Source organism: Salmo trutta, chromosome 39 (genome assembly GCF_901001165.1).
Source record: "Salmo trutta chromosome 39, fSalTru1.1, whole genome shotgun sequence".
NCBI classification, from domain to species: Eukaryota; Metazoa; Chordata; class Actinopteri; order Salmoniformes; family Salmonidae; genus Salmo; species Salmo trutta.
The window spans coordinates 4,047,255-4,074,998 of record NC_042995.1 but is presented as its reverse complement, the minus strand read 5'-3'; the positions used below and the strand labels follow the sequence as shown (position 1 = coordinate 4,074,998).

The 27,744-nt window shown below is 45.0% G+C and overlaps 1 protein-coding gene across 4 annotated transcripts; it reads right to left on the bottom strand.

Annotated features, from left to right (window-relative positions):
- Positions 1 to 27,731, bottom strand: LOC115179167 (sentrin-specific protease 7). 4 transcript variants are annotated; one of them, XR_003872865.1, is made up of 23 exons: positions 27,528 to 27,731; positions 27,140 to 27,247; positions 25,742 to 25,830; positions 23,225 to 23,590; positions 22,734 to 22,834; positions 21,290 to 21,477; positions 20,343 to 20,703; positions 15,817 to 15,926; positions 14,804 to 14,950; positions 13,064 to 13,097; positions 11,331 to 11,555; positions 10,547 to 10,785; positions 6,957 to 7,033; positions 6,694 to 6,810; positions 6,229 to 6,348; positions 5,849 to 5,941; positions 3,456 to 3,628; positions 2,786 to 2,829; positions 2,638 to 2,681; positions 2,481 to 2,549; positions 2,199 to 2,349; positions 204 to 2,013; positions 1 to 140 (listed from the first exon to the last, which is right to left on the bottom strand). XR_003872865.1 is itself a non-coding variant. In XM_029740524.1 (22 exons), the coding sequence occupies exons 2-22, from the start codon at positions 27,245 to 27,247 to the stop codon at positions 1,870 to 1,872; spliced, it is 3,000 nt and encodes a 999-aa protein (XP_029596384.1). In that variant the 5' UTR covers positions 27,528 to 27,731; the 3' UTR covers positions 1 to 1,869. The 4 variants fall into 4 exon arrangements, 3 of the variants coding, with proteins under 3 accessions (XP_029596384.1, XP_029596386.1, XP_029596385.1); XM_029740524.1 differs by having other exon boundaries at positions 1 to 2,013; XM_029740526.1 differs by having other exon boundaries at positions 1 to 2,013; positions 20,343 to 20,700.
- Positions 27,732 to 27,744: the final 13 nt, after the last annotated feature.

The following is a 27,744-nucleotide window of genomic DNA, read 5'->3' as shown; positions in this document are numbered from 1 at the left end:
TTTGATGGAGTTTCTTTATTGTCATTACAAAGTAGATTTGATGTAAGCCCATTTAAATGAGTTAAACTATCTGTAAATAAAAACAAAACTAACTTCAAACTGCTTTAACACGGTTCTCTATAAACACGTCTCCAGACTACCTGTTGACTATCTGGACCGGTCTATTGGAAGGACATTGATCTCAGTCCTGATCTCCAGACTACCTGTTGACTATCTGGACCGGTCTATTGGAAGGACATTGATCTCAGTCCTGATCTCCAGACCCTAAACCAATGCATCAGTAGGCTGGAAGGTGTAAGACGAGTTAAGCAGTATGGATGTCCTTGGTTCATTCTATGGAACCATTGAACCCAGCCGTAAAGCCCATCCATAGTGAACCAGTCAACCTATGGCTACCTTAACAGCACAAATGAAATCTTCAAACCGGCTACTGCATTTGACTATACGGCTTTAACTGAACTATAAGACAGAATTAAAGCCAACATAATTATAGTATTAGGATAACAATATGGAAGAATTGATAAACACTCGTTTTTATACTGTAGTAGTGGGGCCATTTTCTGACAGTGGCTAAATCAATGGAGTAGAGATTTGGATGGGGCGAATAGGAAAAGGGTAGCCCAACTAATTTGGGAGGTGTGGGGAGGTGACCTTTACCCTTCCAACAGCAGTAGGGGTGGAGGAGGAGAGCTCTGTCCTGTCTAAGAGGGCTCTGTCTGGGGCCCACATGCTGTGAGAGGCTGCACCAAAGACACCAATTATCTAAAAACGGTCATTCTACCAACTTAACCCAATTAAGTACATATGGTTAAGCACATATCCTATCAGACTTAGTGTTAACGACCCAAACTGAAAAACCTATTAACCGTGCCCGTGTGAAAAACACAATAACAACTTAAAGGTAATATCTGGAATTCTCGCTCTACAATATTGTGATGGTGACAGAAGAGAGTTCTGTCAAGCTGTTGCTAGGTAGACTTGGGGGCATGTTTAATCCAGGAATATACCACATTATAAATACATCATTATAAATATATAATTATATTATAAACATGCCATTAACAAATCAACGTTTACACCATGAAAACAAACAGAAACCCAAATGGAAACCCTTACTGTGTGGGGAGAATGTTATTTCTGTTTCTTATGACAGAGTGAGTCAGGTCCCTAGACTTTCATACAGCACAAACTTAGAGGGGAATTTAGTTCTGCCTGTAAACAGAACAGGGGAGAGGTGCTGTTCTAATCATCATATTACAAGTGGTCATTGTGTAAGCTTACTCGGTGTTCCCCACTGGAACATTGGGTTTTTCTTACGAACTAAGCAGCTACAACATGAGGAGCCAAAACTAAAACACTGCCAACATGTGGACTTGTCTGTAGTGATAACACTATTGTTTAGCAGCTGCAAACAATCATGTGCATATTGAGTCCTCTATGACTGATGGTCAGAAACAACAGCCTGAACAGGAATAACTGAGTAATATTGACTTTAATATTTATAGTGGTTTTAAGTGTGAGTCATTTGAAAAAGAAACCTGTTCTGAGTACATGAGTTACACTTTTGCTCAGCAAACTAGATGTGTGTTCACTCATATTCTTGTGTAATAATGTCCATTCCAAATGCTCTCTTCTATAACATAAAAACTAAACATTACAAATGAACAATTTTATTCAATTTTATGATCCTATTATTTTGTACATTCACATTACATACAAGTGAGAAACAAACATCCTGTGACATTCTATAAAAAAAATAGTAATACAAAAATAGTATAAATATTACATGTATTGTACATTTAAAAAAAAAAAGTCCTTCACAGTTTAGGGGTATTGTAGTAGTAGTGCATTGCTGGTTAGGTACCTTGGCTACCTGCAGCTGCTCCCACCATTGCCATGACGACCGTGCAACTCCATCACCAGGGTCCGGATCTCCTCCCTCTTCCTCCACACCTGTTGCCGTGGAAACCAGCGCTCCAAACGCAGGGGGAGGTCAAAGTGCACCACTGGGTTCTGGAGAAAGTCAGTGAGTCAACCAGAGGTTTGGATTAAGGTGTGATGTCATGCATGGGACAGGCAGTTATCATTTCAGATCAAGCGTTTTAGACAGTGTAGTGGAGTCAGAAAAATGCCAATGAAATGGATGGTCGATGTCAGCTTGTTGTTAAGCGTGGGAGGTTAGAGGGGGAGGGCCGTACCTGCAGAAAGCTCTCCACGTACTGCAGGAGGTAGAGGCCACAGTCGCTGCTGTTGTCCTGTAGAGGGACTGTACAGTGGGAAGCCTTCATACTGTCTACAGTGAAGTCTCTGCGTGTTCCTCTACGCACCTCCCACTCTACATGTAGGTAACTGGAGAGGACAGACGGGAGAGATTGAAACTAGTCTACACACACATATGAACCACACACACACACACACACACACACACACACACACACAAAACAATGCAAGTGCGACAGACACACACAGAGAGTACTCACTCCCGCAAGAGCTTATAGATGCTCTCATGGTAAGAGATCTTCAGGGAGTCCATGATGAGAATGCAGGGTCTACAGAGAGAAGACAACCCAGTGACATTACACACACTGTTATAGATGGAGGAAGTACAGCCAGTTAACTCACAGTTAATGCACTCACTTCTTAATGATGGTCTCCCTCTGACAACCATCTTGGGTACACGCCTTCAAAATTGAGATAATGTCATTTAGAATGGTGCACACATGCTCAAAACATCTGATATTTTTTGTGATTTTTTTATTGTTTTACAAAAGAGGGTGATATTTACTGGTGGGTTGTGGGGCCTCAATGTAGGTGTCCCACTGGCTCCCCCTGAAGTACGTACGTACACACACACACACACACACACACACACACACACACACACACACACACACACACACACACACACCCCTTTTAAATCAGCAGCAAATGTTTAGTTACTTTGATTTTGTTCTGTGGTGTTATGGCCAAATGTGCATGCTCCGTTTCTCAGTGTTTCTTGGCTGGGTATGGAGGGCACGCTAGACCTGCACTATAGCCACCAGGCCAACCAAATAATTCCATCTACAGTTGGGATTCAATTACACACACGCATGAACATGCACACATAACACAAACATCACATCCAGGTATGGCTAGAACCGTTTGTTTTAGAGAGAGCTCATTTTCAGAGGTCTGCAGTTGTATATAACAACATAAGCCCTAACATAGGGTTTTAACGGGGAGTTAGGGACTGACATCGCAGCCTAAACAGCCCCCTAGCTACCTTCCAACAATATCGAGGCAAAATAAAAACGATCGAACCCAACGTTAATTTGATCATTAAAGTTAAACAAAGCGTGTGAACACAACCCGGGCGGATTAGAAACGCTGTTACAGGGCCCTGGTGAGAGAAGTGAGATTCTGCCAAGGTAAATATCACAAACACACAATGCATCGGCGCTGTCCAAACGCACCTGCTCCGTTCTGCAGTTTGGGGTTGCTGGCCTCTGGAGAAGGCCCAGTTGAAGCCTGGGGCTGGCATTTCCTCTTCCCCCCGTTGGCCTCCGCTCCAGCTGGGCCAGACCACTCCTCATGCTGGGCCTGCTCCAGGCCAGGGAAACAGATCACCACAAGGTACCAGTGGGCTCTGGGGAATCAGACACAAGGGAATGTGCAATGTATCATGAATGTGGCTATATGAGAAGTGTTCAATGTGTATGATAAGGGTTACAATGATGTACAGTGTCTATTTTGTATACAGCAGTACTGTGTCTAAGACAATCTTTCCCTCGGGCACATTACAGTTCATCTAATCCTATCCTAGGAGAGAAAGCGTAATGGACTGGGGATACAGAGATCTGTGTTACCATATCTACATTCTCATCTAGATATCTAGACGGATTTGATCATTGCAATACAGAGCAACCGGCAGTATGTGCTGTTTCAATGTGTAAAGATAGAAACCTGTCAGTCTAGTGGAGTAAATGGCATTCACAAGACACTATAGGGAACAGCCGTGTCCCCTGTCCTAGCCTGGCCGTGGCCCCTGTCCTAGCCTGGCCGTGGCCCCTGTCCTAGCCTGGCCGTGGCCCCTGTCCTAGCCTGGCCGTGGCCCCTGTCCTAGCCGGGTCCCCTGTTCCCTGTCCTGGCCGTGGCCCCTGTCCTAGCCTGGCCGTGGCCCCTGTCCTAGCCTGGCCGTGGGCCCTGTCCTAGCCTGGCCGTGGGCCCTGTCCTAGCCGGGTCCCCTGTTCCCTGTCCTGGCCGGGGCCCCTGTCCTAGCCTGGCCGGGGCTCTTGTCCTAGCCTGGCCGGGGCCCCTGTCCTAGCCTGGCCGGGGCCCCTGTCCTAGCCTCGCCTGATTGTCTTGTATAGGAACATACTGGAACATACCGTGTCAGAATATAAATCCGTATCTGGAGCTTAGCCCATTTTCCAGCTACACGTCAGTCGGGAGGTATTGTCATTGATGCTTTTCTATTGAAAACCCATTAAGATATGTACAATAGGTCTGTAGTTGTATATAATAATATATGCCATTTAGCAGGCACAGATATCCAAAGCGACTTAGTGTCATGCCTGCAGACATTTTCCGTATGGGTGGAATTGAACCTACAGCACTTGGCATTGCAAGAGCCACACTCCACGGACTGAGCCAGGGTTCTAAATCATTGTGCCGGGGACAAAGGTACAGTATGTAGACTAAAACCCTTCTACTGTGGTCCTAAAGTGAAGTGGGGAGTTGAGGGAACAGGGAACATGACGCTGTGCAGCACCCCATCCAGACCGTCATCAACCCACAGCCATATGAATGAAGGTACGCACATCCGGCCCTGTCTCTGTCAGGCGTGACAGAGGCTGTTTCAACACCACTGCAGCCTTGAGACTAGTACACAGACAGAGATAGACAGAGAGAGACAGAGAGACAGACAGACAGAGAGAGACAGAGACAGACAGAGAGAGACAGACAGAGAGAGACAAACAGAGACAGAGACAGAGAGAGACAGAGACAGAGAGAGACAGAGAGAGACAGAGAGACAGACAGAGACAGACAGAGACAGACAGAGACAGACAGAGACAGACAGAGACAGACAGAGACAGACAGAGACAGACAGAGACAGACAGAGACAGACAGAGACAGACAGAGACAGACAGAGACAGACAGAGACAGACAGACTACAGCTCAGGCCACATCTCCACTATGCTGGAGCCCTGCCCTGCCTGGACACTGCCTCCACTCCAGTTTAATGTCCCTGTTTTCATGTCTCCTTGTCAGAGCCATGACAGCTAGAGGGAAGGATGAAGAAAAGAGCACCGTTTTCCCCAATCAAGGGAGTGTGGTGTCATGACATGTAGTGTACAGCAGAGTAGTGTAGTGTAGTATAGAGTAGTGTAGTATACAGTAGTGTAGAGTAGAGTAGTGCACAGTAGAGTAGTGTAGAGTAAAGTAGTGTAGTGTTGAGTAGTGTAGAGTTGAGTGGAGTAGAGTAGAGTAGCGTAGCGTAGTATAGTGTAGTATAGGGCAGTGTAGTATAGTGTAGGGTAAGGCAGTGCAGTGTAGGGCGGGGTAAGGCGAGGCAGTGTAGTATAGTGTAGTGCAGAGTAGGGTAGAGTAGAGTGGTGTATTCTGTAGAGTAGTAGTATTCTGTTCCGCTTTGTGAGGTCGACAGAAATGGTGTCGTTATTGGTCCAAGTCTTGGCTCTACCCTCTCTCTGTGTGTGTGTGTGTGTGTGTGTGTGTGTGTGTGTGTGTGTGTGTGTGTGTGTGTGCGAGCTGTGTGCGCGTGTGTGTGTGCGTGAGAGAGAGTGTGTGAGAGTGTGTGTGTGAGAGAGTGTGTGTGAGTGCATGCGTGTCTATGATTCTCACTCACTTGTGATTGACAGGCACAAACAGGTAGTCCTTGTTGAAGATGTCAACATGGCGGGTCCACGTCCTCACCCTCTGGTGCCTCCTGTCCCGGGCCCTGAGAGGAAGGAAAGGGGAAACACTTCACAGCAACGCATACTACTCCTTCCATCACAATCCAGGTAGAATATCTCTTAACAATACTCTTAACAAGAGTAAAATGCTCCTTAACTTCTCTGTCAATACCATCATTAACATCGTTAGCATGTGACTAAGCCACCAGCACACATAGAGCACGCCACCAGGAGCCTAAGGCCAAACATGAGCTCCCCGCGGGGCACCATGTGACGCGCGGTCGAGCCGCCCACTAAGCTGTTAAAAGACACTGAGTGCTGATCTCCTTACGGGATGGCAGCCTCCTCCTCCAGAGACGTGTCCCGGCGGGTCAGCTGCTTGTAGAAGAAGCTGCTGAAGACATGACATCTCTCTGCCAGAGGCCCTGGGGCCCGCTCCAGGAGAAGATACCTGAGGGGACAGGAAGATTCTGAGGTTTTGCTGTACTGTCACATGCTGTGTGGCTGGGCTAAACTAAGGGGACGTGGCTGATTTCCATATATGTTAAATGAAGCTAATGTTAGGGTTTGGTTATGATAATGGTCAGTTTTAGGTTTTGGCTAGCCTGTCAATGGGATGCTGGTCGGAAAAGTCCCCTCAGTCTTGCTTCACTGTACTTAGTTGTGGTTTGAACCAATCAGCATTCAGGATTAGACCCCCCCGTTGTATAATCACAGGTTACACGTCTGCCAGCTGGCTAAGATGTTCACATGACAGGAGAAAACATTGGTCCACAGGCAGATCACTAGAACTCACTTAAGGTAGAAGTCGATGATGACATCATTGAGGAACTGGCCACTGTCCAAACAGTCTAGGTCCTCTGCTGTCACGGTAATTCCTCCTTTAGAAGGGAGGGGTGGGTACTGGATCAACCTGATGATGAAGAGATACAATAGTTCATGTGTAAACAACAACAACTAATACAACAACAACTAATACATACAACAACTAATGTATATTCTACATTGAAAACCATCCATAACAATAAACTGGTGAGCAGCAAGATGTACTGCCCTCACCTGGTGGGCAGCAGGCCCTTGAGTCTGGAGTAAGGCTCTCTGCTTCTGTGGTTCCCTCTGGTCCGACTGGGGCTCCCCTGATCGGAACAAGAACAGAACAGAAAAACATTACAGAATCACCCGTCAGAAGTCATCACCCCAGTCAAACACCTCAGACTTTACTCTACAGATTCATCTGACTGCATGGGGGATTTTCCTCAAATGTATTTTGGACAAGGGGAACAGGTGATCAAATTCAACGTTTTGGTGAGTGATGAGAATGAGGGGGATGGAGATGATAAAGTCAAGGTCTGCTCTGATGATGAACAGCAGAGAGGAAGAGGATGACGCCACTCACTGTGTGTGTGTTGGCCAGACATGCTGCAGACCTGCCAATTCTGTCCAACTTTTTAGAGTACCAGACGCGCGCTGCAAATTGGAGATTCAACTCGCGAGCATAGCACAGCCGAATTGGGGTTTTCTTTCCCCACACGCGCGCTGTTTGTGAGTCTGATCTAAATTATAGAATTGTACCAAATCAAGTCTATAAAAGGTTGGAATACGTTCTTTCTTGACAGCATTCCATTTAATGCCAATATGTTTATATTTATTTTTTATTATACTTTTTTAATGCTTTTTGTGACGTGGATCATAATTAAAGTTAGTCTATCAGGTTGCGTGATCCTCGTAATGTTACGTGAAAATACAACTAATTGGACGCAGAATTAAATGTATATCACAATCGCACATATGCGACTAGTTATTTTTCGTATTTGCATTTAATTTCTTTCACTAGCAAATGCGAGTGAATTGCTGGCACTTTAGAGCCCACTGAATGTCCATCTTATGTTCGCTAACGTTAGCTTGAAACAATTAATGTTTACCTTTCCACAACACACGGAGTTGAAAATGGATTTGTCCAAGTGTTTACCTACACAGTCGGATAACTCAGCATCACAACAAATAGGAGGGGCAGACACCGGGTAGCTGCGTCGAATAATTATGCATTAATCTCCATATCCGTTGACACAAACTCCGTACATGTCTGTGTGTTGCAGCTCGAGAATCGGGATGTTAGATTTACTCAGTGGATTTCTTTTAAATTAAAATGTTAAAAATAAAAATATCGGGCCCTATTCATTTCTTCGTACTTTTAACTGGGATCTTGTACCTGCGTACATGGACAGAGAATTGTGTAGTTGGTACGCAAAATGCTTGCATGTTGCTGCGTCCACAGAGGAGGTCAAGGGAGCCAGCTCATAAAGACCCCAACGAGGTGGCCTACTTTGGTCTATGCCAGCTGGCCCCAAAAACCCTGACGTTCCTGGGCCCTCCCTGGAACAGACACACCACACACACACACACACACACACACAACCCCCTGCCACACACACAACCCCCGTCACACACACAACCCCCGCCAATCACATATCACCCCTGCGGAACTCATCATCCCCACCACACACACACCTTCGCCCACCCAGATCCCTTCTAACTGCCTGTGTAATTCCTCCATCCTTCTAGGACCTGTGAGGCAGTAGAGACCAAGCTCACTTCTGCAGCTGGTTGGGTGTGATCCTACCCCCCCCCTAACTCTGTCCAACAAGCCATCTCCACTAGAGGTCGACCGATTATGATTTTTCAACGCCGATACCAATTATTGGAGGGCCAAGAAAATGCCGATACCGATTAATTGGCCGATTTATTTATTTTTATATATATATATATATATATATATATATATATATATATATATATATATATATATATATATATATATATTTGTGATAATGACAATTACAACAATCCTGAATGAACAATTATTTTAACCTAATATAATACATCAATAAAATCAATTTAGTCTCAAATAAATAATGAAGCATGTTCAATTTGGTTTAAATAATGCAAAAACAAAGTGTTGGAGAAGAAAGAAAATGTGAAATATCTGCCATGTAAAAAAGCTAACGTTTAAGTTCCTTGCTCAGAACATATGAAAGCTGGTGGTTCCTTTTAACATGAGTCTTCAATATTCCCAGGTAAGAAGTTTTAGGTTGTAGTTATTATAGGACTATTTCTCTCTATACCATTTGTATTTCATATACCTTTGACTATTGGATGTTCTAATAAGTACTTTAGTATTGCCAGCCTAATCTCGGGAGTTGATAAGCTTGAAGTCATAAACAGCGCAATGCTTGAAGCACAGAGAAGAGCTGCTGGCAAATGCAGGAAAGTGCTGTTTGAATGAATGCTTACGAGCCGCCTATCACCGCTCAGTCAGACTGCTCTATGAAATCATAGACTTAATTATAATATAATAAACACACAGAAATATGAGCCTTAGGTCATTAATACGGTCAAATCCAGAAACTATCATTTCGAAAACCAAACGTTTATTATTTCAGTGAAATACGGAACCGTTCCGTATTTTATCTAACGGATGGCATCCCTAAGTCTAAATATTCCTGTTACATTGTACAACCTTCAATGTTATGTCATAATTATGTACAATTCTGGCAAATTAATTACGGTCTTTGTTAGGAATAAATGGTCCTCACGCAGTTCGCAACGAGCCAGGCGGCCCAAACCGCTGCCTATACCCAGACTGCTTGCACGGAACGCAAGAGAAGTGACACAATTTCCCTAGTTAAAATAAATTCATCTTATCAGGTAATATTAACTAAATATGCAGGTTTAAAAATATATACTTGTGTATTGATTTTAAAGAAAGGCATTGATGTTTATGGTTAGGTACATTGGTGCAGCGACAGTGCTTTTTTCACGAATGCGCTTGTTAAATCACCCGTTTGGCAAAGTAGGCTGTGATTCAATGATAAATTAACAGGCACCGCATCGATTATATGCAACGCAGGACAAGTAATATCATCAACCATGTGTAGTTAACTAGTGATTATGTTAAGATTGATTGTTTTTTTATAAGATACGTTTAATGCTAGCTAGCACCTTACCTTGGCTCCTTGCTGCACTCGCATAACAGGTAGTCAGCCTGCCACGCAGTCTCCTCGTGCAGTGCAATCGGCCATAATCGGTTTCCAAAAATGCCGATTACCAATTGTTATGAAAACTTGAAATGGGCCCTAATTAATCGGCCATTACGATTAATTGGTCGACCTCTAATCTCCACCACTCAGTCTCACCATCTCTACATCTCCACCCCTCAGTCTCCCCATCTCCATCCATCCATCAATCTCCCCATCTCCATCCATCCAATTTCCCCATCCCTCCATCTCTCCCCTCACTGGACACTGTCACTTCATCAAAACTGAGTCAGGGGCCACTCACACTGTGTGTGTGCGTGCGTGCTGACAGGGCCACTTCTTCTAGCTGGCGCCACTAACTGGCCTTCATGGAACCTGTTGTTATGTTGTGCACCCAGACCTCACAGTGGATTGAATAACACAGACATTATTATAACAGGTTTATCAATTTATACCTCTGAGGCCGAGCCTGCATCTTAAGGCAGAGGGATGGAGAGTTGGGGGGGACAGGGGACGAAAGAGCACAGAGGTATATACACAATGTCAAGCACATAAACACACACAGACACACAGACATATTCACACAGTTCTGAGCTCCTGAGTGACTATACTGACCTTTGCTGTCCCCAGGCCGGGGTCTGCCACCAGGCTCTGCCCCAGCAGGGTGAGGAGGTGGGCGTCCTGGGGACAGCTGTGTATCAGTGCCAGGCCGTCTGCCCAGGACAGGGGGCTCTTCAGGTCGTAGGAGCGGCCCTGACGGAAGGCCTCTACATCCAGCATGGAGGCTAGCAGAGCAGCCTGCAGATCACCCAGCTGTTCTCTTAGGACCAGGAGGAGGAATGGACAGGCCTGACCTATATAGCCACAATAGGAGGGAACACACACACACACACACACATTAACACACGGACAGATGCACACACAGAGACACACAATGTTCCACACGTTGGCAGGTGATGACTTTCCTCTAGAAAGTGTGGTTGAGTCATGACGGTGTGCTGCGTTGTGATCCGCCCACTAACACTCACTAACTGGCCCACATTAAGGACAACACACCACTTCTACACTTTCTTGTCTTTCTTTAGGTTTTAGGAGGCAAAATCTTGGGAAGTTTGTTTTCCTGTTGACCTTCACAGCTTGATTGAACCTTTACTCAATTAATCCACCTCTGGATCGGACGGAACACCAGTCCTAATTTATCCCGCCTCATGCATCAAATTCTCTGCATCTGGTGAAAATATGTTGACCCACTATTCATATTACTATAGATGTATTTATCCTCCATTTAACCAGGGAAGTCACATTGAGATTGACGTCTCTTTTTCAAGTGAGCTCTTTTAAAGTTAACATGTACTCTCAAGTGTCGTCTTAATTCTCCCAGTTGGTACGGTAGTCTTACCAGGCAGTGTAACGGGGTGGAGGGCTGAGAGCTCTGTCTGCACCAGGTTGGCCTGGGCCTCAGACACCCAGAGGAAGAGCAGGGAGGGGGCCGCTCGGCTGGGACAACCCTGGAAGAGACTCCCGTCTTGGGCTAGACCCCCGTCCCACACCGCGTACCCCCTGAGCTGAGACGCCACCAGGCTCACCGACACCCCCCCCTCCTCCTCGGATGACACCCTGGAATCTGTTGGAAAAGGGGGGGGGTGTAATAATTCTGTTTTGATCATACTGGATATCTGATGACAGGGAAGTCTTTTTTGTTGGATTATTTCTATCATTTATTTAAGGGTCTTATACAGTATTTTGGTGAAGTCAGAAAGACTGTCTAATACACTGACTATCAGGGGTTACGACTCCAAGACCCTGGAGTTACTAGCACCATGCTCTCACTAACTGACCACCTCCTGCTCAACATAAGCGTCTTAGGACACTAGTAAGATCCACAGATGCAACCGGAGTCAAGTGGGGTGAAAAAGTTGTGCAAACCAGTATGGCCTACCGTCCCCAAACGTAAATAGAACCCTAAGCTGAGCTTCTTAACCCTAACCCAGTCCAGAGAAAAACAGGTAAGTGTGTAGAGGTGTGTGTGTGTTCAGGTGTAAGTGTGTGTATGGGGGCACGTGTGTGTGACCCTCACAGGGTCACAGACAGTTGACCAGGGTCGTTACATGCTCACCTACAGTAAACAACAGGGTAAGCCATGGGACAATAACAAGAGTAACCGTAATGAGATTTATATAAAGGATTAAAGATGGGTTATCTAAGGGAACGTCAAGCTGGAATTAAATCATTATACATAATTAATATTACAAACTGGGTGGGTCGAGCCCTGAATGCTGATTGGCTGACAGCCGTGGTATATTTCACCATATACCACAGGTATAACAAAACATTTATTTTTATTGCTATAATTACGTTGGTAACCAGTTTATAACAGCAATAAGGCACATCAGGGGGTTGTGGTATATGGCCAATATACCATGGCCTAAGGGCTGTATACATGCACTCCGCGTTGCGTCGTGCTTAAGAACAGAACTTAGCCGGGGTATACAATTGTTTGGCCATATACCACACCTCCTCTGGCCTTATTGCTTAAATATAGAATAGGTTGATCTGATCCTTCTACATGTATATAATACCTGTAAATCATTAACTACAGTTTTTTTGCATCGTACTGGCCGCCTACCTTTCCTTCCTGGACAATGGGTTTCAGCACTACACTTTCAGAACAGAAGTGTGTTTGCCAGTCTGACTTCACTAGCCTGGTTCCAGATCTGTTTGTGCTCTTGCCAACTCATTTGCTTATTGTCAAGCCAAACATGTTTAGCATGACAATGAGGGCCAAGGAGTTGGCACGATGGCACAAACAGACTGCCACTCATGTGCCCGCTGCCCTCCTCATCTGAATACCTTGACCTAAGTCTCATTACAAAGACACCGAGGCCACAATCTATGACGCCAGGCCGCAATCTATGACGGCAGCAGGAAGATGGTGGGTCAGGGAGGCTATGGAGCCCATATGATCCCCCTGGGGAAGGGAAGGACCCTGCATGTGTTGCAGTAAAGACTAAAACACACAGTGACTTCACCCTCTGAGGCTTATTGAGACCTTTTTATCATCTTTCCCCATCTGATCATTAGGCTAGGTCATACTCCACCACACACCTGCAATGTCAAGCTGTCAGTGATTACCTTTCAGCGGTAGAGTGATGCCATCATCTGTTACCTATAAAAAGAGGAGGGAGATGAAATATATTAGGAGGAAAATGCTGACATGTTGTCATTACGGTATGTAATAAGAGGAAGGGAGGATGAATAAAATAGCTAATTAGAGAAGAGATAAAGGAGGAGAAGAGATTGAAGACAGGTGGAGGGAAATTATAAAGCATCCTGTTGGGTTTATATACTAAGGAGGGTAGACTGACCCCTGACCCTCAGTCTTGACCAACCCCTAGATCCTTATTCCCCTAGGCCCTTATTCCCCTAGGCCCTTATTCCCCTAGGCCCTTATTCCCCTAGGCCCTTATTCCCCTAGCCCAGACGCACTTGTATAGATCTGAAAGGATTGAATAGGTATTCACATTGGACATATTTAGCATGGATGCTATGGAAACAATACCAATCATAACAGAATAATACATATTCTGTTTAAAGGGGTTGTCAATAAAAAAAGACCATGCCTCGTTCAACAACAGAAGGAAAGTTTCCAGACATGACAAAAGCAGCTAAATAAATCAATAAATAAAATAGGCAATGGGACTTCCCTGTTGTTTTGCTGATCTCACAGTGGAAAACAACAACAGTTTGACACAGTAATCTATTGACCACAAGGCAACTGCTGCAGACTCACTGACCACGGTTTAATTCACCCCGGGACTCTGTCATTAGCACCACACTATTTCTTAATTGCTTGTTAAAGGATTTTATGGCCCTTGAATGGACTTGATGGGAGTTTGGAGAACACCTGGTGATAAACTGCCGATGTTTCGCCAGTTATAGTCTTGAGTTGCTTATCATGTTATTGTTCCAGCAAGAGACTGGCATGTGGGTTTTTCAGACTGCCAGTGAAGGTTGTGTTCGAAGTGTTCAAAGTAGCGACACATATTTGATCTTCTATTTTATTACAGCTCTCTCCATCCGTCCCATCAGTGTAATATGTAAGCCCTATTTTGTGAGGGCTGGCCCATTAAGACGTTGGACAACACATGTCCTTTATTCAAATATAAACCAGGAACAAAAACTAGTGATGGGCCAATCACATTAAGGGGGAAGCAATCTGGAAGAGAGCATGGAAAGAAAGAAAGAAAGAAAGAAAGAAAGAAAGAGAGAAAGAATGAAAGAAAGAAAGAAAGAAAGAAAGAAAGAGAGAAAGAAAGAAAGAAAGAAAGAAGAAAGAAAGAGAGAAAGAAAGAAAGAAAGAAAGAAAGAGAGAAAGAAAGAAAGAAAGAAAGAAAGAAAGAGAGAAAGAAAGAAAGAAAGAAAGAAAGAAAGAGAGAAAGAAAGAAAGAAAGAAAGAGAGAAAGAAAAAAGAAAGAAAGAGAGAAAGAAAGAAAGAAAGAAAGAGAGAAAGAAAGAAAGAAAGAAAAGAAAGAGAGAAAGAAAGAAAGAAAGAAAGAGAGAAAGAAAGAAAGAAAGAAAGAAAAAAAGAGAAAGAAAGAAAGAAAGAAAGAAAGAAAGAAAGAAAGAAAGAAAGAAAGAAAGAAAGAAAGAAAGAAAGAAAAAGAAGCTGGGTAAATATTGATGTGAAATCAGGACAGTGAGGAGAGAACCTGATTGTTTCTGTCTTACATTCATACAGGCTTCAACTGAGACACACATTTGGAACGCACGTGTATTATGCACAACTAATTTGAATGTGGAGCATAAGCACGCACCTATGTGTACACAAAGAAAGAGTGACCTACACACACACCACTAGCCAAAGTGTCTTACCACCAGGTTTCCATTGGCCTGTGCTCGCACCACCCCAGCGTGCAGTGTAGAGAAGGACAGTTCCATGATAGGAGGCAGTGGCTGTGTGCTGCCAGGTTGGTGCGCCGATACGCTCTGTGACCCCGTGACCTTCTCTCCGACCACAGCCTGCCAATCACAACACAGAGGCACCGGCACACGTTGAGATAATTCACAGCATTGCATAAAACACCTCATATCCACCTTAACTGCTTAAATAGATTTCTTCCCAGGCATGAAACAAAGGACCTCCTGGAAGCAAATGCTTTAAATCGACCACGATTTCCTAGAATGTTTTCAATTGGTGATGTCTTGTCTTTTAGTTGCAACAAGTTACAGTGGATGGAGTTTAAGGTGGAGGCCCTTCAGCTAGGCCCCTCCAGCTACAGTAATGGTAGAAGAGACACTGCACTGAGCAACATAGAAATCCTAGAACAGTAATGGGAAGCTCTGTTCAAGATGCTCAACAACAGGGGTTACATCTGTTCCTCTACAGCGTCTCGAAACACAATAACAAACATGTTGGATCTTAACCAGAGTTACCCGCTTCTACTACTAATTATCTCCCAGCACCAGACTGGTTTCTTTTATTACTTACACATTCCCAGTCCCCACTGTCTGTTAGCTAAACCTCTACATGTGTTACAGACAGGCAGTTAGCTGACAAGAGCTGGCAAACCTCACCTCAGTCGTGATATAGGCTACAATGTTGTCTTCTCCAAGTCTGACCTCTCAATCCAAGTCTGAAATAGCTGGCATCTCTGAGTACTGCATATACAAATGTCCATCTTGATTTGTTTGCTTGAGTTGATGCTCTCTGACTGTCAAATGCTCTAATATTTTTCAAAACCAGACAATATGTTATTTGTCCAGGCAACCATAGAATTAGAACCATATCATTAGAATTCTACTCAATTAAAGTGAATAGGCCTCTGACATGTGATGACGTACCATGATCATTAGAGACACATGCCCCCCCCCCTCATCCCTCCTACCTGTTCCTCTGGGGTGGGTTGGCCTTGCCTGGGGCTCTGTTGTGGGGTCTTCAGCCTGGGGCACTCTTCTTCATCGTCCATGTCCTCCTCATCCTCACTGGAAAGCACAACTGACACACAGACACACTCAACTTAGTATGGTGATTATACACTGTCGTTATACAAACAACGGGAACTGATAATATTACAGGCCAGCGGTCTGTTGCAGCAGCTGGGCGTAAAATGTTGGGCTTAAATGATAAGCAGAAGATAGCTACACCCAGAATATACAAGCCTTTCTTTCAAAATGAGGGAAGAGAGAGAGAAAGAGAAAGAAAGAGAGGAGAAAGAGAGAGGAGAGAGAGACAGAGAGACAGGTGTATACACCAGTCTGTAGGTGAGGGGATTGTACTGTATATAGTAATGTGCCTACACACACTATGGCCGGTCCATGCAAAGGCTGGGGTTGGTGGGCCCAGGGTAATAGGCTTGCCAGGGAGTAATCTGGAGTGTGACGCTCAGCGCTGAGCTAGCCAGAACTGGAGCACCTTGTCCTGCTGTACCACCCATAACTGTTGTATATCTATGGCGCCACCTACTGAGACTGACACCTTGAAGTGACACTGACACCGTTAGTTAGTGTGTCAATGGGGTGGCTTCACGAAGGACTTGCTGGCACACTGACTGTCACTGAAGTTGAGAGCAGGAGGTCCTTTCTGTGCTCTACCACCGACTGAGACTGTCACTTTCAAGTCAGTGTGTTAATGAGTGTGTTAATGAGTGTGTCAGATGCTGGCACACTAACAGTCAGTGAAGGACTTAAGAGGATTGGAGTGGTATCAATTTGTATTCAAGATGATTATGATGAATAATTAGCTAATAAACTGTAGGGAGGATGAGCATTGCAATGGGCCATTATCACAATTTTTAAAGCCCCCAAGCAGTCTTTGTAATCTTATTTTTAAATCACTGTATGTCTAATAAATCAGTTTATTTATTTAATGAAAATAACTCCAACATATATATTTTTTATAATTTACACTGAGTAGACCAAACATCAGGAACTGAGTGCATTTCCCTGAGCCTCCTTCCGCCCTTCAAACACTGTCTGATCATGTGGGCGTTAGGAAACAAATGTGAAGATATTTACATAGACAGCCCTGATTGGCTGATAGGATGGTCTAGAGTCCATCCCCTTACCCAGAAGAACAGTCATTGCTCTATTATAATCAGATCACATTGTGATGTCATGTGGGCCTGAACAAGCTGAAATTCAAGGCATTGTTTTCTAACATCTCTTACACAAAAAGGGCATTATCATCATTATCTTAATTTCAGTGATATTACAACAGTGTGAAAATAGCATCATATTTTTTAAGAATAATCACGTTTTTAACTGCACCTCCCCTTTTACTATATCACATTGATTATGATGAAGTACGCAGCATTAGCCTATATCCTGTTGTTTACCAATACCTTTGACATAAATACAGATTAGTCTACATTGTCCAGGTCCTGACATAGGACCACGGACCTAGCTGGAGATGGCTGTTAGCTGCTCACGCAAAGTCAATGGTTTAATTTATAGGGGGACAAGAAGCTCCTGGTAGCAGCGGAAGGACCCAGAGTCGGAGGGGGAAGTGGAGGGGGGAAGGGGATTGGGTCAGTGAGGGTCAAGTGCCAGTAGACAGACACAGGACTAATGGGCTTTATAGGGAGCTTTGGCTATCCACAGTAATCTGGGTGACTACTTGTCTCCCTCTCCCTCCTCCCCACAACCCTGGTGTTGCAGCACCATGCTCTACCAACTGATCCACACGGGACCTACATATTCCTCTCCCTCCTCCTCCTCCCCACAACCCTGGTGTTGCAGCACCATGCTCTACCAACTGATCCACATGGGACCTACACATTCCTCTCCCTCCTCCCCACAACCCTGGTGTTGCAGCGCCATGCTCTACCAACTGATCCACACATTCCTCTCCCTCCTCCCCACAACCCTGGTGTTGCAGCACCATGCTCTACCAACTGATCCACACATTCCTCTCCCTCTCCCTCCTCCCCACAACCCTGGTGTTGCAGCGCCATGCTCTACCAACTGATCCACACGGGACCTACATATTCCTGTCCCTCCTCCTCCTCCCCTCCTGTCTCATCCCTCTTCTCTCCTCCTCCTCCCACTTCCTGCCGTTTCCCTATCCCTGCCTCCTCCCTCTCCCTGCCTGCCTCCCTCTCCCCGCCTGCCTCCTCCCTCTCCCTGCCTGCCTCCTCCCTCCCTCCCTCTCCCTGCCTGCCTCCTCCCTCCCTCTCCCTGCCTCCTCCCTCCCTCTCCCTGCCTCCTCCCTGCCTTTCCCTGCCTGCCTCCTCCCTCCCTCTCCCTGCCTGCCTCCTCCCTCCCTCCCTCCCTCTCTCCCTCTCCCTGCCTGCCTCCTCCCTCCCTCCCTCCCTCCCTCCCTCCCTCCCTCCCTCCCTCCCTCCCTCTCCCTGCCTGCCTCCTCCCTCCCTCCCTCCCTCCCTCTCCCTGCCTGCCTCCTCCCTCCCTCTCCCTGCCTGCCTCCTCCCTCCCTCTCCCTGCCTGCCTCCTCCCTCTCCCTGCCTGCCTCCTCCCTCATGCATGGAATATTAAAATGTAGGGACAAAGGGGACTGAGAATAACCAATTCTGCTCTCGTTATCACTATGGTCTTTTCCTTGTCAGCACTTTGAGTGCACGTGAAGACACACACACACACACACACACACACACACACACACACACACACACACACACACCTCAAAAACAGTGAGCCACCCCTCTGCGGTGGAGGCAGGCATTAATCTCTCAGCACCGCTGACGGTTTCCCATGCCCGCCTCTGGCTACACATCTCTGACCACAAAGAGCTTGTAAAGCTGGAACTAGGACCCATTAGGAGAAGAGAGAACAAATGCAGACCAGATGAGGATCCTCATCGGATGTTGTGTCCTCATCATTCCCCTGGTGATGCCCCAGCCCCATGTTGACAAAAATATATTTTAATGGCAAATATTGCCTGTACCAAAAATTACAAACCCAAGCTTGAGTTTCCTCTCTCTTCCAACTGCTTCTTGGCTCCCCAGCTCCCCATGTCGTCATCATTATGAAGGCTCCTGTACTCGTTACTACCTAATCACTGGGGATTTGAAGGGCCAAGACTCCACTAGAGAGAGGAAGCCCATGGGTCTCTGCTAGAAGAGGTCCACAGATCCAATCAGTGGCTATGGGCGTGGCTTAGTTGCATAGAAGTTAAGGTTAGTGTTGGTTATAGGGGTGGAGCTTAGGTCCTTCCAGAGGATCCATTCTAATGCCACGGTGTGGTGCACCTTGCCAACAGAGGGAGCTTCCCTGTAAATTGCTTCCAGTGTGTCAGAATGTGCTCTGGGTTGTTTGTAAATTCAGAGTTTTTCGCTCTCGGGAGCGTTCAGATTGTACACTGGACGCTCTGGCCGAGGAGAAAGGTTGATCCGAGCGTTCTGTAGCATGCTAGCTACTTCCAGACATAAATGAGAGAACACCTCACTCTGACCATGTTACTCACCCTAGCAGAGCTGGTTAGGCTGTTTTCATGTTATCCAGAGCATTGGTGACTAACTGTGATTCTGGCAACAATTTAGTTGTTTTTTTGACAACGTTTTCTGACACCGGTAATATTCAACAGGTGTTGCGCGTTTGTAAATTCATCAGTTTTTAATCTGCTGTAGCCAGAGTGAATTTACGAACACACCCTTAGTCTCCCTCGCCTCCAGTCTGGTTTGCATAGCCACAAAGTCAGATTCCACAGCCACCTTCTGCCTTGCAAATGACCTCATTACTTTCTTAAAGAGACACCGCACACTTTGATAAAATATATTGCTTCTTCTATGCAAATATTGATCAGTACAATAAAATATGTTCTAACAGTTGCCAATAAAATAAGTCCTAAATAGAAAGGATTGTTTATCATCTGTAGCTCCATAATATCAGCTAAAACAAGCTCAATAACTCCCTGCACGCACACACTCCTGTTGAATAATATGCATTCACCTGTATTGTGACTAGACCTAGGCTACATCTTGATTTACCCGGTTTATCAACGCAGATTTACCATTCAAATAAATGACCATTATGTTGTTTGGTACTTAGATTAGTAAAAGAAAGTCAAACTGATTGCATAATAGTAGCTGAGTTTATCTGTCTGGATCAAGTGCCATTCTGGGAATTTGGCTAATACGCCTTCTTTCTGTTGTTGTTGTTGTGGTAACGTTTTAGTATCGAGTATGGTGATACTAGCCAGCCTGTTATGTAATGGCCCTGAACCCCACTAAGACATACAGCTGAAGCCGCTTCCTCGCCTGTTCATCCATTGGTGTCGGACGATATTCTATACTGACGCCACTGGGTGAGGAGGGCATTTTGCTTCGTTTAGAATGTTGGTTCAGTGTAACAACACTCATATTACAGAGTAGTATGTGACGTCAAACCGCCAGTCTATGCGTGATGTGGTATGTTCTGATCAATATGCTATGAAGGGTTCAACAGTGGGTCAACTTACTAGGTTCTGTGGAGGTGGGCTTGGGCCTCCTCAGCCTGAGATGGAGGGAGAGACACTTGGTTGGAGGTCTCCTCTCTCTGTCTGTGAGGTTAGCCCGGAGGGGAGGCCTGCTAAAGGAAAAACGCTTCTCCTGTGTGGCCTGGGTCACTGAAGCCACAGCAGAGAGGGGGTGTCTCGGGGACCCTGTGGATGCACCTCTGGCCCCTGACGTCAAGGGGCGGTCGGGAGGGTCGTCACTATCTGGGCTCTGGCTTCGGTGGCCTGCTGGGACAGGGACACTTCCCCTGGGGCCCGTCCCTGGTGAACCACTAGTCCTCTTGATCTGGTTCTGCAGTGATCCTGAGCTCCCCTTCCTCTCCTTCTGAAAGCACACCAGGTAGGACTACTAGTCACAGGGGTTAACCTAACAGAAATTCCCCTAGAAATGATTACGATCAACTAGAAAAATAAATCCTAAACGAAAACGTATGAGCCTGCATATGCCCCTACACTAACCAGTTTGTTCTCATATAGTTCTCTACACTTTACAAGACTCTATACTATTCTATAGACCAAGCTACCCTGGGGTGTTATCCTGTAGCAAGATATGGAGCTACCAGCTCCGCTGAATCAGGACTATCTGTATAGGGTGGAAGTTAAGCAACTTGGCTGTTCACTGTTGTCATTTCACTGTGAGGAATAGACCTAGCAACACTGAGTTAGCCAACACTAACAAACAATGCCTGAAAAAGCTAGCCAACGCTCAACCTAGCTAGCTAACAAGTATGGTTACGACCAATAACCATGTACCAGACTAGTTAGTAAGTATAAGGAATTGTTTTCTACTAGACATATATTTATGTGAGTCCTGAGGCCAGTCAACTGTATGCGTCCCAAATGGCATCCTATTAACTATAGTGCACTATCTAGGGAAGAGGGTCCCACTTGAGACACAGCTATAGTCCTACCTCTGTGTTTTGTGGAGGAGATCCATTCATTCCAGAGTCATGTCTCCTCCATGTTGAGTCTCCCGGGGAGACAGAGCGCCTGTCGTCCGTCTTTGAGGAAGTGTCCACCTCTCTTTCTGGAGACGGTTCTGATGCAGAATCCTGCTCCGACTCCACTGGGCTGCATCTCACAGACATTTGGGAATCTCCTGAGGAAGAAAAAGAATAATAAAATATATGCCACTTAGCAGACACTTTTATCCAAAGTGACTTTGATTAATGTTTTTGTATGGGTGGCCCCAGCGGGAACCGAAACAACGAAATAAGCTAGTAAAACACAACAGTTCCATTTTGACCCTTGTTGAAGAGACAGTAGCCTGGGTGTCTACATGTATGACATGACAGCGATAGCCACAGGAGTTGGCTAAAGCACACAGCTAAATGTGACGTCTCCTGAACGAGAAAGAGTTAAAAGAAAAGCAGTCTAACGGCAAGAGAATGTTTACTGCAGGCATTTTTAACAAGGACATAAAGTTAAGCATTTGTTTATCCAACCAGGAAAATGGTCAGGCTTGCCAACACAATATAGAAGAAGAGGGAAACGCAAGGGGAGGTTTGGTTAGACACAGCAACACCTGCTAAATGTTAACCCCACTGCTCATGCTTCAAGAGGGCCACCATTGTTCCTGTTCCCAAGAAAGCTAAGGTAACTGAGCTAAATGACTACCACCCTGTAGCACTCACTTCGGTCATCATGAAGTGCTTTGAGAGACGAGTCAAGGACCATATCACCTCCACCCTACCTGACACCCTAGACCCACTCCAATTTGCTTACCGCCCCAATAGGTCCACAGACGACGTAATCGCAATCACACTGCACTCTGCCCTAACCCATCTGGACAAGAGGAATACCTATGTAAGAATGCTGTTCATCGATTACAGCTCAGCATTTAACACCATAGTACCCTCCAAACTCGTCATTAAGCTCGAGACCCTGGGTCTCGACCCTTCTGTCGGAACTAGAAACACAAGCATTTCGCTACACTCGCATTAACATCTGCTAACCATGTGTATGTGACCAATAAAATTTGATTTGAAACTCCAACAAAACACTTAACGAGGAAAACTCCTGATTACACAAGTATGTTTGAACCTTAATTGGTTAGGCCCATGTAGATATAAGTGGCCTCCAACTGCTGTGGATCTACAGCCTAGACTGAGCACCAAGATTAAAGACATGTTTTTAGACAAATAATACATTTTCACAAAAATAGCGTAGCATCCACAGGTGTAGATTGTCTTCATCAGGCCTCCCTAAGCTGAGCACATTGTCTAGGGATTGTTTTGGACTGTGTGAGAAAGATCGAACGGTAGGCTAGGATTTCACCTCAATGAACTCTCTCTGTGTGTGTGTGTGTGTGTGTGTGTGTGTGTGTGTGTGTGTGTGAGAGAGAGACACACTGACCACTGAACTCTGCACGGCGCGTCTTGAGCAGTGGCGATACACACCCCGTCTCTTGATTCTTGTTCCGGCACAGTGTGTCTGATGCCCTCTTAGGACGCCATCTAGTGGAGGACAATGGTACAGTCAGTTCAAATGATTCCAAGCAGATTTCTATTGTCGGTGTCACTTCTAGTTCTGACAGAGTGACAGATACCAGAACAAGTGTGAACCGAACAAGCAGAATCAGACGTCAATTCACATTTAAAAAATCAACTACGTTCTAATTCCTAGACTTAAAGTTTTCAGTTTTTCAGTTATCAATCTATTACATTGTAATTTTATTTACATTTATCCATATCGACTTACAGGAGCAATTAGGGTTAAGTGCCTTGCTCAAGGGCACATTAGCAGATTTTTCACATAGTCTGCTCTGGGATTCAAAACAGCGACCTTTCGATTACTGGCCCAACGCTCTTAACCGCTAGGCAACGTGCCCCGCCCTGATGACATACCCATTTTTGAAGCAGGGAGGAGAGGCTGCTGGGAGTCTTTGTTCAGCTTTGTGTGTTGATGATGTCACAGGGCTTGATTGGATGTGAGGTGGCTTCTTATGAGTCAGAGACTCTGTCTGCTTCCTAGGTGTTCTGTTGACTGCTAGCTGACAGCGAGGGGGTGATCTCCACAGTGTGCTGGGCATGTGGGTCTCTCTCCATTTGCTGTGCTCCGGGGAATTCCCTCTTTGGCTGGCAACTGGACGGTGTTCTGGGGTCTGAGCTGGTCTCTGGAAGCCTGTTGACTGGCTGGAGGTCCATTTGTCTGATTGGCCAGGTCCAAGACGCGCTTCACAGACATCCCTCAGAACTAGCCGGTTAGGAGTGCTGCAAATAATGATCAAAGTCTCAGAAAAGTCTATCTAACATCCCAGGAACTACATCAATACCATATACAGTTGAAGTCAGACGTTTACATACACTTAGGTTGGAGTTATTAAAACTCGCTTTTCAACCATTCCACACATTTCTTGTTAACAAACTATAGTTTGAGCAAGTCAATAAGAACATCTACTTTGTCCATGACACAAGTCATTTTTCCAACAATTGTTTACAGACAGATTAGTTAACGTGCCCAGCACGTAGCCTAGCGGTTAATTCACTGAATCACAATTCCAGTGGGTCAGAAGTTTACATACACTAAGTTGACTGTGCCTTTAAACATCTTGGAAAATTCCAGAAAATTATGTCATGGCTTTAGAAGCTTCTAATAGGCTAATTGACATCATTTGAGTCAATTGGAGGTGTACCTGTGGATGTATTTCAAGGTCTACCTTCAAACTCAGTGCCTCTTTGCTTGACATCATGGGAAAATGTAAAGAAATCAGCCAAGACCTCATAAAAAAATTGTAGACCTCCACAAGTCTGGTTCATCCTTGGGAACAATTTCCAAACGCCTGAAGGTACCACGTTCATCTGTACAAACAATAGTACGCAAGTATACACACCATGGGACCACGCAGCCATCATACCGCTCAGGAAGGAGACGCGTTCTGTCTCCTAGGGATGAACGTACTTTGGTGCGAAACGTGCAAATCAATCTCAGAACAACAGCAAAGGACCTTGTGAAGATGCTGGAGGAAACCAGTACAAAAGTATCTATATCCACAGTAAAACGAGTCCTATATCGACATAACCTGAAAGGTCACTTACCAAGGAAGAAGCCACTGCTCCAAAACCGCCATAAGAAAGCCAGACTACGGTTTGCAACGGCACATGGGGACAAAGATTGTACTTTTTGGAGAAATGTCCTCTGGTCTGATGAAACAAAAATAGAACTGTTTGACCATAATGACCATCGTTATGTTAGGAGGAAAAAGGGGGACGCTTGCAAGCCGAAGAACACCATCCCAACCGTGAAGCACGGGAGTGGCAGCATCATGTTGTGGTGGTGCTTTGCTGCAGGAGGGACTGGTGCACTTCACAAAATAGATGGCATCATGAGGAGGGGAAATTATGTGGATATATTGAAGCAACATCTCAAGACATCAGTCAGGAAGTTAAAGCTTGGGCGCAAATGGGTCTTCCAAATGGACAATGACCCCAAGCATACTTTCAAAGTTGTGGCAAAATGGCTTAAGGACAACAAAGTCAAGGTATTGGAGTGGCCATCACAAAGCCTTGACCTCAATCCCATAGAAAATTTGTGGGAAGAACTGATAAAGTGTGTGTGAGCATGGAGGCCTACAAACCATACTCAGTTACACCAGCTCTGTCAGGAGGATTGGGACAAAATTCACCCAACTTATTGTCGGAACCTTGTGGAAGGCTACCCAAAACGTTTGACCCAAGTTAAACAATTTAAAGACAATGCTTCCAAATACTAATTGAGTGCATGTAAACTTCTGACCCACTGGGAATGTGATGAAAGAAATAAAAGCTGAAGTAAATCATTCTTTCTACTATTATTCTGACATTTCACATTCTTAAAATAAAGTTTTGATCCTAACTGACCTAAGACAGGGAATTTTTACTAGTATTAAATGTCAGTAATTGTGAATTGTTTAAATGTATTTGGCTATGGTGTATGTAAACTTCCGACTTCAACTGTAACGGTAATATCATCTGTGTAATATAACCTGCACTTTTTTTGTCATCATGATTTCCAGCTATACACACTGTACTAGACATTTTGACCAGGTACATTTAACTGGTTGAAGAGCACCATCTACTGAAAATAGTAAGCACTGCAGATATCCATGACCACTGCATCCTGGCAACAAAATAACCAACAAAAACCAGGCATGAGGCGAAAGCGCAGAAAAGTGGTGGAGAGTGTCCTGGTTGACACATTATGCTCCCAACGGGGTCAAGAGGTGAGACAAGTAAGTCACTTAGTAGAGATAATTGACATTTTTAATTCAGCAGCACTGTCCAAATAAGCTCTGGTCCAGTGCGTCACGTCACGATGCTGTTCATTAATCTCAGCAGCATGAATGCTATGGACCAGAGCTATGTACAGATCATTTCTATACATACCTCTCTTTCTCTGCTCTGGAGATGTGTCCATTCAGAGAGCCAACCTGTTCAGGCCTTTTTCCATTTGAAGAGCCATTGCACCAGCTTGTCTGAAATGACGCACAATGTTGTTTCATCTTAACTATTAACCCATAGGCTACATAGTACATTGACCTACAGCTTTTAAAGTGTCTTGAGAGTGATAGGTCTAAATTAGTCTGGGGTTGGGTCGCAAATGGCACCCTATTCCAGAGGAGGCTGGTAGGAGGCACTATAGGAGGATGGGCTCCTTGCAATGGCTGGAATGGAATTAATAGAACCGAGTCAAATGTGGTTTTCATATGTTTGATACCGTTCCATTAATTCCATTCCAGCCATTAAAATGAGCCCATCGTCCTATAGCTCCTCCCACCAGCCTCCTCTGCCATTGTCCCCATTGTGCACTAGCCACCCTGTGGGTTTTGGTCAAAAGTAGTGCATTGATTATATAGGAAATAGGGTGCCATTTCAAAATCAAATCAAATTTTATTAGTCACATGCACCGAATACAACAGGTGTAGACCTTACAGTGAAATGCTTACTTACAATCCCCTAACCAACAATGCAGTGAAATAAAAAGGAACAAGTAATTAAAGAGCAGCAATAAAATAACAATAGTGAGATTATATACAGGGGGTACATAGCCTTCCCTGTGGCTCAGTTGGTAGAGCAGAGTGTGTGCAATGCCAGGGTTGTGGGTTCGATTCCCACGGGGGGCCAGTAAACAAAAAAAAATAATGCATGAAATGAAATGTATGCATTCACTACTGTAAGCCACTCTGGATAAGAGTGTCTGCTAAATTACTCAAATGTAAATGTACCGGTACAGAGTCAATGTGCAGGGGCACCAGTTAGTCGAGGTAATATGTACATGTAGGTAGAGTTATTTGGGCAGCACTTTGGGAGGTTTCATTAGCATGACATATAATATTATTATTAACACCTAATATTGAGTTGCGCCCTCAGAACAGCCTCAATTCATTGGTGTCGAAAGTGTTCCACAGGGATGCTGGCCCATGTTGACTCCAATACTTCCCACAGTTGGGTCAAGTTGGCTGGATGTCCTTTGGGTGGTGGACCATTCTTGATACACACGGGAAACTGTCGAGTGTGAAAAACCCAGCAGCGTTGCAGTCCGACACTCAAACCAGTGCGCCTGGCATCTACTACCATACCCCATTCAAAGGCACTTAAATCTTTTGTTTTGACCATTCACCCTCTGAATGGCACACACACAATCCATGTCATAATTGTCTCAAGGCTTAAAAATTCACCATGAGCGAATATAAGCACAATATTCATTCACAAATAATGAGTCACTGTGTGAAAATGCAGTTCATTGGGGCCATGTCCACTTCAAATGGAAATTATACGGGATACCTCGAATGGGCTGGAGGTATCCTGGAGACGTGAGAGAGGGGACTGCATGTGCATGTTGTCAGCTTCTGGTGGCTGTTTTCTCTTGGGGATTTTGAAGGGAACTGCCATCTGAAATGAAGAATTACTGTATTACGGTGGTGCCACTTACGCTGACCTGCTTGTAGCTAACTATGCTGTAGCTCTGGTCCAGGCCGTTAGTGCGCATCCGTCCACTAACGTTACTGGACCAGAACTAGCTATTTTCCAACACCTCATAATCAAATTAGCCTGAACAACAATGCACAGGTTATGTTCAGAAAGATGTGACACAGTTAGCTAGATACCTGTAATATGAAAAGCCTTTGGTTAGCCAACATAGCTAGCTAAGTTAGCTAACAAGCCAACTTACTTAACTGTCAAGGGTGCTGAATCAGAAGGAGAGATGGCTAAAGAACGAAAACAAGAAGCATTGTAAAGACGCCATTACGTTGTCATTTGCAACCAATTAAATGGTATCATATTGGCTAGCAAGCAAGGGATGACTGCTTCCAGTAAAATGCTACATCAATCTAGCAGCAGGAAGCCATCAACAACAGATGCGCCTCTAGCGTTAACAGGAAGTTGTT